At 38.5% G+C, this 12,100-nt stretch overlaps 1 protein-coding gene across 1 annotated transcript in view; it reads left to right on the plus strand.

Moving 5' to 3' along the window:
- The window catches only part of LOC6037085 (diencephalon/mesencephalon homeobox protein 1), a 46,976-nt gene that overhangs the window by 9,912 nt on the left and 24,964 nt on the right, over positions 1-12,100 (plus strand). Inside the window, exon 2 of the mRNA XM_038255913.1 lies at positions 8,521-8,644. Within this exon, the coding sequence (XP_038111841.1) occupies positions 8,548-8,644 (97 nt within the window). The 5' untranslated portion in view covers positions 8,521-8,547. The remainder of the gene's footprint in view (positions 1-8,520; positions 8,645-12,100) is intronic.

Genomic DNA, 12,100 nt, shown 5'->3' on the forward strand with positions numbered 1-12,100 from the left:
TGAAGCCAAAGGTCAAATCTACTATGATAACTCATGTTTAGCAAACTTTAACTGAAACATCATGTCTGCAAATGCTTTTCGAGTTCTTCAAGCATGTTTCATTTAAGTCAGAATCCGATGCTAGATTTGGCATTTGAGTTACACAACCATGTTGAACAATGGTTTTTAATCAAAATGTGAACAATTGACCATATTTTATGACACTTGTTTAATAATAAACGTAAAAAAACGTTTGTGCAGCAATTATTTAACAAAAATAAAAAGCGAAGTTATGCTTGCTACTTGGGAAGCTTCGATAATTTGTTCTAAAGTTATGATAATACTACCTTAATCCACCTATGTGGTTGGTGCCTTCCCACTTCTTATCAAAAATGGGTCACAAAAAAGGTCAGGAAATGATAGCATCAAGCATGATTCTGGTGCGGAACCAACTGAAACCAAAATATCCGGATTCATAAAAATACAACGTCATGATTCGAAATCCGGACACTTAGTAGCATATCATTTTTGTTATAGCTGGCAAAAAATCATGTAATAAGTTGGAAATGTAGAAATATCATAAGGATGTAGTTTAAACAGTCAGTTTCAAGAAAATTTTTCAATCAGAATTTTAAAATTAAAATGACTTGTTGTGCTTTGAATCCCGGACACTGATAAAAGCTGATTCGAAATCCGGACACTTTTGCTTCGAATTCCGGACACTCGATTTTACTTATAAATCGCACAAATTTGGACTGAAATGTTAATGAATGGTATTCTTTAGGTCTCAAATAAGCTGTTAACATCAAAACAATCGATAGTTTATATAATAATTTGTTAGAATTCAAGGAAATCGAAACCATTAATTTCTGCTTTGCCTTCCCGGTGCTTCGAACGCCTATGAAATATTTCAAGTGAAATGTTTCGCATTTTTGGTAAACCTATAATTTTATTGTATTTAATTGTTTTGGCATTAACTACAGCGTTCAAACAAACTTTAAATGAAAGTTGATGTTGGAATTCATCAAATAACACAGTTTTGACATTCATAATGCGAACTTATATCCAAATTATTGAGAAAACAAGATGAAGTGTCCGGGTTTCGAAGCGTCCGGGAATTCGAATCATGACGTCATAAATATCACTGATGTGGTCATGACTTGACACAGGGTTGCCAGTTCTTCAAAGTTTTGCAATCGTTTTAATGATCTTTTGATAACCAATTTGACGATACGTCGAATGATTGATCTGAATTTGGTTTTCATACAAGCTTAAGAAAAAATATAAATATGATCCAACCTACAACAGGGTTGCCTGATCTTCAAGATTTTCGACCAGATCCAGATAGCAATATTTTCCCAAGCTCGAGAAGTTTAAGTGTTGAGCACGAATAACTTTTAGAAAGGTCAAATGACTCCCAACTCTAAAAAAAATGTGTTAAAATCAGCTCTTGCTTCACGATCTTTCACTCGACACTCCAATCTTCTCTTCATCAAAACCCAGTCTCAGTTCGTGCTACTGCCTGCCCTGACTAGCCTTTCCCTGATAGTGTCGCGTTGCTCTGCCGGCGGAGCAGCAGCAGCGTCAAATTCAATTTAAGTTAATTTAGATGAAATTGTTTGACTATAAACGCTGTTAATAATGTATTCATAAATTAATTGTAATAAAAACTAATTTATCAGAGTCGCGTCTCGTCGCGCGCCGTGGCATGTCCGCATGTAAAAGTGGCTGCTGCCAGCAGCCCCGTTTAAACAGAATTAAATTAATCAAGACGAATGAGCTTTTCTGCGTTGATGAACATCGAGCGATGTGCAGTGCAGCACCGCGGGTTGATGGTTATTCCCGCAATTGAATCGAATCGATTCGCTAGACTTTGGCCCGAAGGCGCCTCCCGCGAAGTTCTGCAGCAGCAGCTGATGACTGTTTGCATTCAAATGTCGTTTGGAGAGTTAAAACCCTTTTCTTTATGATCGAGAGATTGCCCAACTAATTCCATGGGTGCTACTCAACAGAAGAGTGAAGATTAATTGAATTTGGCTCGCTACCCGGCTGAACCGTAAATGCAATTGCTGTGGTCCGCAACTTCTCCGGACTGGGTTGTGACAACATGTGATTAGCGGGCGCGTCCACTTATTACGCCCCCTTTTTTAATTATTCCCGGCGGGAAGGGGTTCACAATCCTTTTGGGTAAGCTGCTTGCTGGCAGGATATACGCCATATGTCTGTCGTCATGCGATGCTCCACGAGGGCGAATTCGTTAGATGACATCATACTTCAATGTTTGTTTTTTTTTTACAGTAGGGATGATCAATTTTTGAATGAAGAAATGTTTATGTAGAAACAAATATAATTCATTCTAAATTTTAATGTTGCTTCCAAGATTTCTCGAGCATCCTCGAGCTATATTAAGACTCCAAATCCCCTAAAGAAACCAGAGATGGGCGATGAGGGTTTTTTTACTCCCAATCTTCCATCCACTCCGGGATTCGAACTGATGACCTTTGGATTGTGGGTCCACCTGCCGACCAGCGATTCTACCGGAGTTTGTTTAAACATTTACTAGGGTTACGACTCCACTACTGGGACTGAATTAACAACCTAACCTCCTTTTTTATCTTAATTTACTTCGCCATCCGATGGAAGTCGTGATCAGACAAAACATGTTACCACTTCGCCACTAGACCCGGCTAATTTACAACAAAAATATTGTTTACGGTTAAATCTACATAAAAATTTATTTTAAAAACTGAATTTACATTTTCCAGCAATCTAAGAGAAACCGGATACTGGACCATCCCTAGGACCGGGGGAAGCCAACCCCAAAGTGTTGAATACCAACTGGTTACCAACACTTGAGGAGCTAAATCTTTACCCTCCCGAGAGTGTGTAAACAGGCAGCAAACTGAATCAAGCGAATTGGTACCTCCTTATCGCGATCAAGAATTTGTTCAACATCCACACCCCTGCCAATTCCCCTTCCGAGTCCTCGTGTGCTTCAAGTGGTTCCAAAAATTCCGTTCCACCACCGTCGTCGTCACTTTTTTTTCGTCTCGTTTTAATTTGCCTTAATAAAATCACGCAATTTTCTTACCCATTTAGAGCGTACACAAACTCGTTTTATTCAATTACCCAACACTCCATCTACATGCGGGTCATAATTGCTGGCGGCAAACACGGTGACGACCGACGAGTTTTTAGATCCGGAGGCCGCGATACGGTTCAGAACCATCCCCTGAGTGTTGTTGTTTTTTTTCGAACGAAATACCTTCCTAATCTCAAGAGTGTGTGAGCTTTTGTGTAAAACCAGGACATGTGAGCAAAATCACAGGAAAGGAGCGAAAGAAAACACTTCACGGCTGGATTCCGATTGATCTGAAGTTTTTATTGTTCTTATATTTTTTTGTTTTGAAATTCCATTCAAAAAGCGTTTTTCGGAATTGCAGAAAATGAAACTAGATTTTTTCAGCACTCGTGTTTATCCAACTCTGAAAACTATCCAGCTGAAAAAAAAACTTCTTTTTGTAACTTTTTGCAAAAACTACTTTCGCAAAATTTTGATAAGGTTCATCGTGTTCAAATAAATCAAAACATTTTAAACAACCCGTTATCAAAACAACCAATCAATCATGGCAACACAATTGAAAACACTTTCCCCCCCAAAACATGTCCCAATTTCATCAAAATCCCGTGGCCACTCTGTCCAAACTTGAGTGCGGTTCAAGCGCGTAAATTGACCACGCCAAAATATTTGCGCTCGCGCGTGAGTCTGCTCGTGCTCGTGGACCATTCCAGCCCGGAGCAGAAACTAGTTTAGAACAAAATATCCAGCCAAACGTTTATTAAATTAGATCTCATTGAATTAAATTAAGTTAATAATTTAAATTCATCTGCATATGTATCAGCGTCATCACACCCGTCATCGCGTCGCCGTTGCTGTCGTTGGCCACGGTCCCCGGGGGGAGGGGAGTGAGCGTAGGGACCCGGCCGGGCATCACAGTTTGCACAGCGTTGACGAGGTCGGCACAAATTTGCGACTTGTGCATTGTTTTCTAGATGAAAATGATCCCCTCCCTGATGTGCGAGAGGGACGGAGGGGGTCGTCATAATTCCGGAACACATAAAACCACTTGTCACCGAGTGTGATCAACCGTGCTAGGGGTGCTGGAACTGGACACAAAGGTTGGCTTGTTGGAGTGGGGGGAGCATTGCAACCGGTCCCTTCCAGTGCAACAGCACTGGAAGATTCGTCCGTGACCGTCGACGTTGGCGCTGGTGCGCCGAAATGAAAAGTGCAAACGCAAAACACCCTCATCCGGATGGAGCACGGTGGGACTGAGAAAATAATATTTGGTCTTTGTTATCACATTTTTTATCATTTTTTAATTCATCTATTAAGATTTATAATTTATTATAATTCTATGATTAAAAATCAAATACGAAAAATTTTAAGAATTTTTTTTTGTATTTTTCAGTAACCACAAACCTGTCCAAATTTGAAGCACATACACAGAAAGATCTGATGAATGTTTATGAATGTTTTAATGTTGATATTTTTTAATTATCCAACAGATACGCCATTAAATCTAATGAACCTTAAATTGACATGACAAAATTATGATTCTTGGCCAGAATTTAATGAATTTGATATTTTAATCTTTTTGTACAGACTTTTTTTTGTTAAAAATTTGGTGTCAAAGGAACATTTGTGCCCGATTTAATGGAGTACTCAAAATTAAAAAAACTAATTTTGCATTAAAAAAAGTTTTAACATACATAGTACTCAAATCACTGCAATTTCACGTTACCCAACTGTCAAAAATCGAAAACATGTAATTTTATAGGCAATTTCATGTTTTTTTATTTGCAACCACTCACAGAGGACAGTTTCTAATTTAGAACAAACTTTTTCATTTTAAAATTACGTGTTTTTTGTAACTTTGCAGGGTTACTTTTTATGTAAATTTAAGTTTCACTAAAACAGAACTTTTGATGTAAGAAGTTTGCATGTACAGTCGACTCTCTGGTTGTCAATATCCAAGGGACCGTCGAGGAAGAGAATCATCAGTTTACAGAACGATGCAAAATGAAGACTCGATTGAAAATATGTTTTTCTTGGTACCCAGCTATGGGAGAGAATCATGGCAACGTCCAGCAAACAAAAACAAACTAATGTCAAACACCCTTCAAAGCTTCGTTTTGCAAAGAAAAATGTCTATGCAAGCCATGAGATAGTGACAATATTGACAACCGGAAGAGATTTTTAAAGCAAACAGAATTCAAGGGACCGTCGAGGAAAGGATCCTTCAAGCAAGAGAAAATATCAAGGAATAAAGCCAATCGAAGTATGCAGTTTGAAGGGACTGAAGAATTCATCGATATATGGAGCAATATTGATATCGAGAAGATCGACAGCCAGATAGTCGACTGTATTTTTCACGAGTTATCAAAATCTAACGTAAAGGTTTTTTGAAAAGGGGCGATTTTGAACATTTTTGACAAGTTTTTCAAGAGTTTTTCGTAGTTATAAACCATAAAACTCGTTTATGCGCTTTTGAAAGTTTTTTTTTTCGGAAAATTCAGCAAAATTTGCAGATGTGGGATTTTTTAATAAATAAAGTAACAAACAAGATGCTTCGCTCATCTTTTTTTTAATCCTCTCATTCTAGCAGTGTCATTCTTAGGTAATTTGCTGAACTTTGCAAGAAAAAAATCAAATGCACAAGATTGAGTTTTAGGGTTTACAACAGGGGTGCCCAATCTTTTGGCTCTGCGGGCCAGATTTGATTTTTCTGAAGCAGTGGTGGGCCGGAACTAATATTTTTATTTTTTATTTTTATTTTGTTTCGGTTAAAATTGTATAATAATTGTTTTTTTTTCGATTAAATCATAGTCTGTGATTAAAAACCCTGATATACAAATTTCGTAGTTGCATGTTTTTTTTTAAGTTTGAACAATCAACGAAACAAGATAAAATTTATTGAAACGTAATTTGGATTCAAAGCTTCTTTACGAAAAAACTATTTTAGATTTGTTTTGCACATTTATTCAAATATTTCACAAAAGATTTCAAAATTAATTTTAAAGACACGAAATTTAAAAATGTGTAGAAAAATATATATCTGAAAGTTTTTATTTCGTCATTCTTCAAATTTCTTGGAATTATTGAAGCTTATGAAAAAATGGCTATCTGATTTCTTGACTCAATTTAAAATATTTTTTTAAATTTGAAAAATATTTGAAGCGATCTTTATTTTCAATATTTTTTTGCTTTTTAAAAGCGTTTTTCCAGCAAAACTTTATCATTGAAAAGTTTATCTGAAAAAAGAAACATTTTTGCTTACTCGTTTATGAAAAACAATTTTAATAAAAATTCTCAAAAAAAAAAACAATTCAACTAGAAGTGAAAACAGCCAAAACATAAAAAGAAAATTAGTGTCTTTTTGCAATCTTTTTGCACATTTTTCAAGTTTAATAATTGATTCAGAAAATATCAATATATAAATAATAAGAATCAAATTCAAACATAAAGAATCTTTAAATGTGACATTTAATCATTTTTAAAAAGTATAAAGGAAAAATTCAAACAAAACGTTAAATCATTTTATGTAAAAATCAAAAAAAAAAAGAACAAATAAATGTTTTGTTATAATATCTGAATATTTTTTCTCAAGATTATTTTTTTTTAATTTTGACATTCAATTTATTTATTGAGTTTTTCATGAACAGCCTTTAGGGCCGTTCATAGAACTATTTTGAAAAACCGTCACGGGCCGGATGAAATGGCTTCACGGGCCGGACGTTGGACAGGCCTGCGTTACACCCTGCTGCCATCTGGTTTTTTTATGTGCAAGAGTGAAAAAGTGCTGAGTCATCGTCTAAAAATAGAGGGCATCCTATCTCGCCCAGCAAAACGAAGTCGATAAAGTAGTCGGTTTCTGATGGAGAAAAAGTGGAAAATGTGGTCTAAAAATAGCGACGCCATCCCCCTATAGAGGAGAAAAGCAACTCGCGACAAAATTTTGAGGCTAGGAATTTTGACAGGTATGGTTTTCATAAAGTATTCGCCTCCTTTTCTCTCCCACAGCAAACTGGGGACAATGTAACTGTCAAACTAGCAAAAATTGTTAAAGTCACTCACAAAATGAACTTTGAGTGATTTGAGTTCATTTGTGACGTCATGATTTTTTTCCTCTATAAGAGGAGAAAAGACACTCGCAACGAAATTTATGATTTATGATTTTTTTAGGTATGATTTTCATTAAGTATTCGCTTCCTTTTCTCTCCCACAGAAAACTTAGCACAATGTAGCTGTCAAACTAGGCCAAACTGTTAAAGTCACTCACAAAATGAACTTTGAGGGATTTGAGTTCATTTCTGACGTCACGATTTTCTCCTCTATTTTGTGAGAGTATCGCCTCTCGCGTGTTCATTCGTTCATTGGAACAGTTCATCCTATTGAGTGGCTTATATGGACAAATGACCGCCACTTAGTCACCGAACTATGGTGGCCCATACGGCAATGGCACGGTTCAATATGCCGAAGGTCTTGGGTTCAATTCTCGGTACCGGTACTTTTTTTATGGATGAGCTTTTTTTGAAGATGAACCCATGAGTACAGTACTCTCGGTAATTTCGGGATTTATCATCTCAGTCCGCACACAGTACCATTTTACTACCGAATCGTGCTATTTATCCTCTCGTATGCCGATGTCCAGTTCTGGGTGTGTGTATAGCAATCATAACGATCTGATGTTCTGTCCATCTAAAATAAATTCAGTGTGCGCAAATAATGTCACTGCTGATACCAGTTGGGTCATTTCCAAACTAGTTTCGAAATCAGCGTGCGCGCCATAACGTAGATTTCCGATCCAAATTCGCGTAGCTCAACAGAGTGCAATGAAATTTAATAAACTGTTTGAAGTCGAGTACAATTTATAATTAGCTTGCATGTAGCAAAAATCTAATCCATTCCACGTAGTGAAATTCGAAAGGGTGTTGCAACCGTGTCACAAAGTAGCAAAAGTACAGAGTTCGATCCTAAATTCCTCGAGATTCGAGGCTCGAATTCTAATTCTGCAACACCGGGGTAATCTCCGGCCCTGCTGCTATTAGATTTCAACAGTCAGAGCAGTGTCACAGGAATGAATTTTTAATCACACTCGAAAAGGTCCAATTGCTGCACGTTCCAACCAGATCGCAGTGCACAAAGTTTGGCCCACACAAAAAAAATAGGTCCGGCTCGAAAATCCTATAAATTTCAAATTTGATTCAATCTAGTCACGTCTCGTCACCAGGTTTGTACCCGACACAGACGAGAGAAGGATTGCCGCTGAATCGGGGAGCAAAAATATCTTCAATCAACGGGAAATGAAACGATTGACTAGTGCATGAGGCCTAAAAGGGTTTAGAGGGTTTGCCCGTGGACACTTCCTGAATATAGAGGGCTCATACGGATTGCAAGAATCGATTGCGGCGCTTGATTGAGACACTTTAAGCTCAGCAAAAAAAAATCATGTTTTTTCTCTCTCTCGCCTATTTCAGCTGGGTTCCGCTACAGCGGGTCGTGGAATGTTCTGCTACCACTGTCCACCGTCGCTGCATCCGGCAGGACCACATCCGCCACGGTTACCCACGCTCGAGTACCCGTTCGCACCGACCCATCCCTGTAAGTATTTTTTTTTGTAGCTGTTGGAAATTTTTCACATTTAGATTCAAAAATTATTCAAAGAATCCATATCAGAAAGCAAATTTCAACTTCAAACGAATTTGCCCTGATTAGAAAATCCACTTTTCTCGGTCAGTCCGATGGCATAACCCTTTCCGTCCAAGGGGAAGGGTGGCAAATACATGCCACAAGTGCACACAGCTCACATGAACGAATTATGTTGGCAACCCCTCTCCCAGAACTAGAGCTTAGACTAGAGTCATGAAGTACATGTGTTTGACCGTAGTGGTACGGCAGTACCGGACACCAGATTGGATTAACCTCAAAGTTTTGGGACCCATTGCTCTGTACTGCATTTCGCACACCATGTTGAAAGCGCGGTGGTGCAAAAACTATCAAAAACTTGATCTCTCCGGACCCGGGGCGAGCAAAATTACCCCCCCGAAAAGATAATCTGCACCCGTAACTACATTAGTGCAACGTTAGACTTATGAATTAGTCACTAATTTGCTAAGTGGTTTCGGAGTTGGGTGAGTTTTCAGAAGAGAAGTGTGTGTTGTGTGGAAGTTCGTGTTAATCTTGTGGGTTTACCCCGAAAGTAGGGAAGCGTGTGTACCACGTAGAGATTATGACCACAGAAAAGGAAATTACATTTGCCATGCACCATGTAGCCATGAAGTGTGAGTTACCTGTGTAGTTCATGTGGAATGGAATTAATGAGTGAGCAATGGAGATGACCTACCTATTTCTAATCTTAAATTTTTTTGAAGCAATTTATGGAAAAAATACTTCCACGTTTATCTGTTATCGTCACGTTATCAACGAAAAAAAAACAATTTTCGGTGGCTTTAACTTGGTAATGGAGATCATTTTTTGTGAGACAAAAAACAATAAAAAAAATAAGTTTTTTTTAACTTGTGACTATTTTTCCTGAAAAATATTTAGCAATCGTAAAAGAGGCTTTGGTTGACTCACCACTAGGGTGACAATAATAAAAATCGACATTCGATTTCTTCGGCAAAAATAAGTATCTGTGACAATTTTAAGCCAAATCAGTTAAGGTTAAGAAGTCGTTTTTTATCGCTTTTTATTTATAATTGATTGTGATCACCCGCGAGTTTGCTTCTCCAGCATGCCAAAGGCCGGCCGTGGCGTGGCAGTTCGAGTGCGGCCTCGAAAAACCCACGAAGTTCGTCTACCGACCGTGTGCAAAAAGGTAAACAAATCAATGCCGTGTCGGCCGCCATTGCGCAGGGGAGCGTGAGCGCAGGTGGAATCGACAAAAAGTATCTACATCCCGGATATGTTCCGAGATCACCAGTGCGAACCCGTTCAGGTACTTCTGGTGCCACGACCAGCGGCACTCAACATCCGCCAACATTCAACACGTTGGCGGACGATATTGACGAGTTGCCTCGGATATTGTCTGAAAATTGGTAAGTCGTCAGTGCAAGTTTACACATTTGACGAAAAGAATTTCGACCTGGTTGTGGAGAAATTGAAGCGTCAAAACTTCAAGTTTTACACATTCGACCCCGTGCAGAAGACAGCTGTTAAAGTCGTCTTGCAGGGGTACCAAGACCGCCCGATCTCCAACCTCAAGAAGGACCTCTCGGGTGCTGGAATAACGCCGCGTGACATAAAAGTCCTCTCGCGGAAGACACCAGTCTCAGGTACACACACCTTCTACCTGTTGTACTTCGACCGCGGCACCGTCAAAATTCAAGACCTGGCGAACTAAAGCGTTAGACGGTTTTTCGGTAAACTGGCGGTTCTACTGAAGTGCGGTGAATCACACCTCTCTGAGGCGTGTGCACTGTCGTGAAAGGCGGACTTGGGGGACAAGGCAGAGCAAAGTGCGCCAACTGTGGAGGTAACCATACCAGCAACTACCGTGGATGCAGCGCATCGAAAAACTACCTCGTGGAGCAGAAAAAGAGGAAGAAGAAAGCAGCAGCGTCCCACCCTCCTCAGCGAAGAACGAGTGTAACCGTGTCGGCAGCTGGTCATCGTACGGTTCCAGCGGACAACTCAGCGTTCCCTCCTGGATGGGGGCGATCGTTCGCCAGCGTGGTCGCTGCCGGTAGCGGCAATGCGGCCCAGCAAGAAGTCACCGGGGAAGATCTCTTTACCCTGCCAGATTTCTTTGCTTTCGCAGGGGTGATGATGACGCGGTTTCGGACCTGCCGTAACAAGGCGGAGCAATTCCTGGCCCTTGGGGAGCTGATGATCAAGCACATCTATAAGGGTGAAAAACTTTGATCTAGTCTTATGCTTTCTCTATTTCTATCCCCTTTCCCATGCAATTTTAGTAAGTTTTTTTCTTAGTTTTTCTTACTCTTGGTGACCTTTATTTACAAGCAATAAATGTTTCAAAAATGGATTATGATGTAACACACAGCTGAAAGGAACTCCAAAACTCTGTAATGTACCTCAAAAGAACTTATTGTATCTTGATTATTCACAAATAAAACCGAAATGAATCAAATTATTTTTTGATATGTTTTAGGGGACATAAAATGCCAACTTTTCAGAAATTTCCAGGTTGTGCAAAAAATCTTTGAACGAGTTATGAATTTTGAATCAATACTGATTTTTGTTGAGAATCTAATTTGCAATCAAAAAGTACTTTAGTGAAATTTTGATAAAATGCACCGTTTTCAAGTTAAGGCCATTTTAGGTTACTATTTTGAACAAAGTTCCACTTTTTCATTTTTAAATTATTGCACATGTTTGCCCACTTTTGAAAAAAATATTTTGGAATATATATTTTGCTTTTTGAACTTTGTTAATAGTACGACCCTTAGTTGCTGAGATATTGCCATGCAAAGGTTAAAAACAGGACAATTGATGTTTTCCAATTCTCACCCAAACAACCCACCATATTCTAACGTCGATATCTCAGCAACTAGTGGTCCGATTTACAATGTTAAAATATGAAACATTCGTGAAAAATATTAAAAAATATCTCTTCGAAAAAAATATTTGAAAAGAATTTAAACCAAGACAAACATTTTAAAAGGGCGTAATATTGAATATTTGGCCCTTTTGAAATGTTAGTCTTGATGAGCAGAACCTTGCAACAGAGACCACAAAAGACACGGGGGTTGTTAAAGTGGATAGCTTAGCAATACAGTCCAGATTAGATTATCCGAAGCCTCGATTGTCCGAATTTTCGATTATCTGAAATTCGATTATCCGAAGATTTGTATGGGTCTTTTGATAACCGAATCACAAACAAAAAAAATGTCAAATCTAAATAACAAAATACAAAATAAATAAAATTTTCCTATATTTCGTCACTGCCATATTGGCCGCCATCTTGGATTAAAAAAATTAAATCACTTTAGCGTAGTTTAGGAGTCATACTTCAGCTCGGGAATGAACAATTGAACGACGAAAAACATTTTTTTTCGTGGTTCGACTATCCGAGGTGATATTTTAAACTTTGCGGAA

This window comes from Culex quinquefasciatus, chromosome 2 (genome assembly GCF_015732765.1).
Source record: "Culex quinquefasciatus strain JHB chromosome 2, VPISU_Cqui_1.0_pri_paternal, whole genome shotgun sequence".
Classification (NCBI taxonomy): Eukaryota; Metazoa; Arthropoda; class Insecta; order Diptera; family Culicidae; genus Culex; species Culex quinquefasciatus.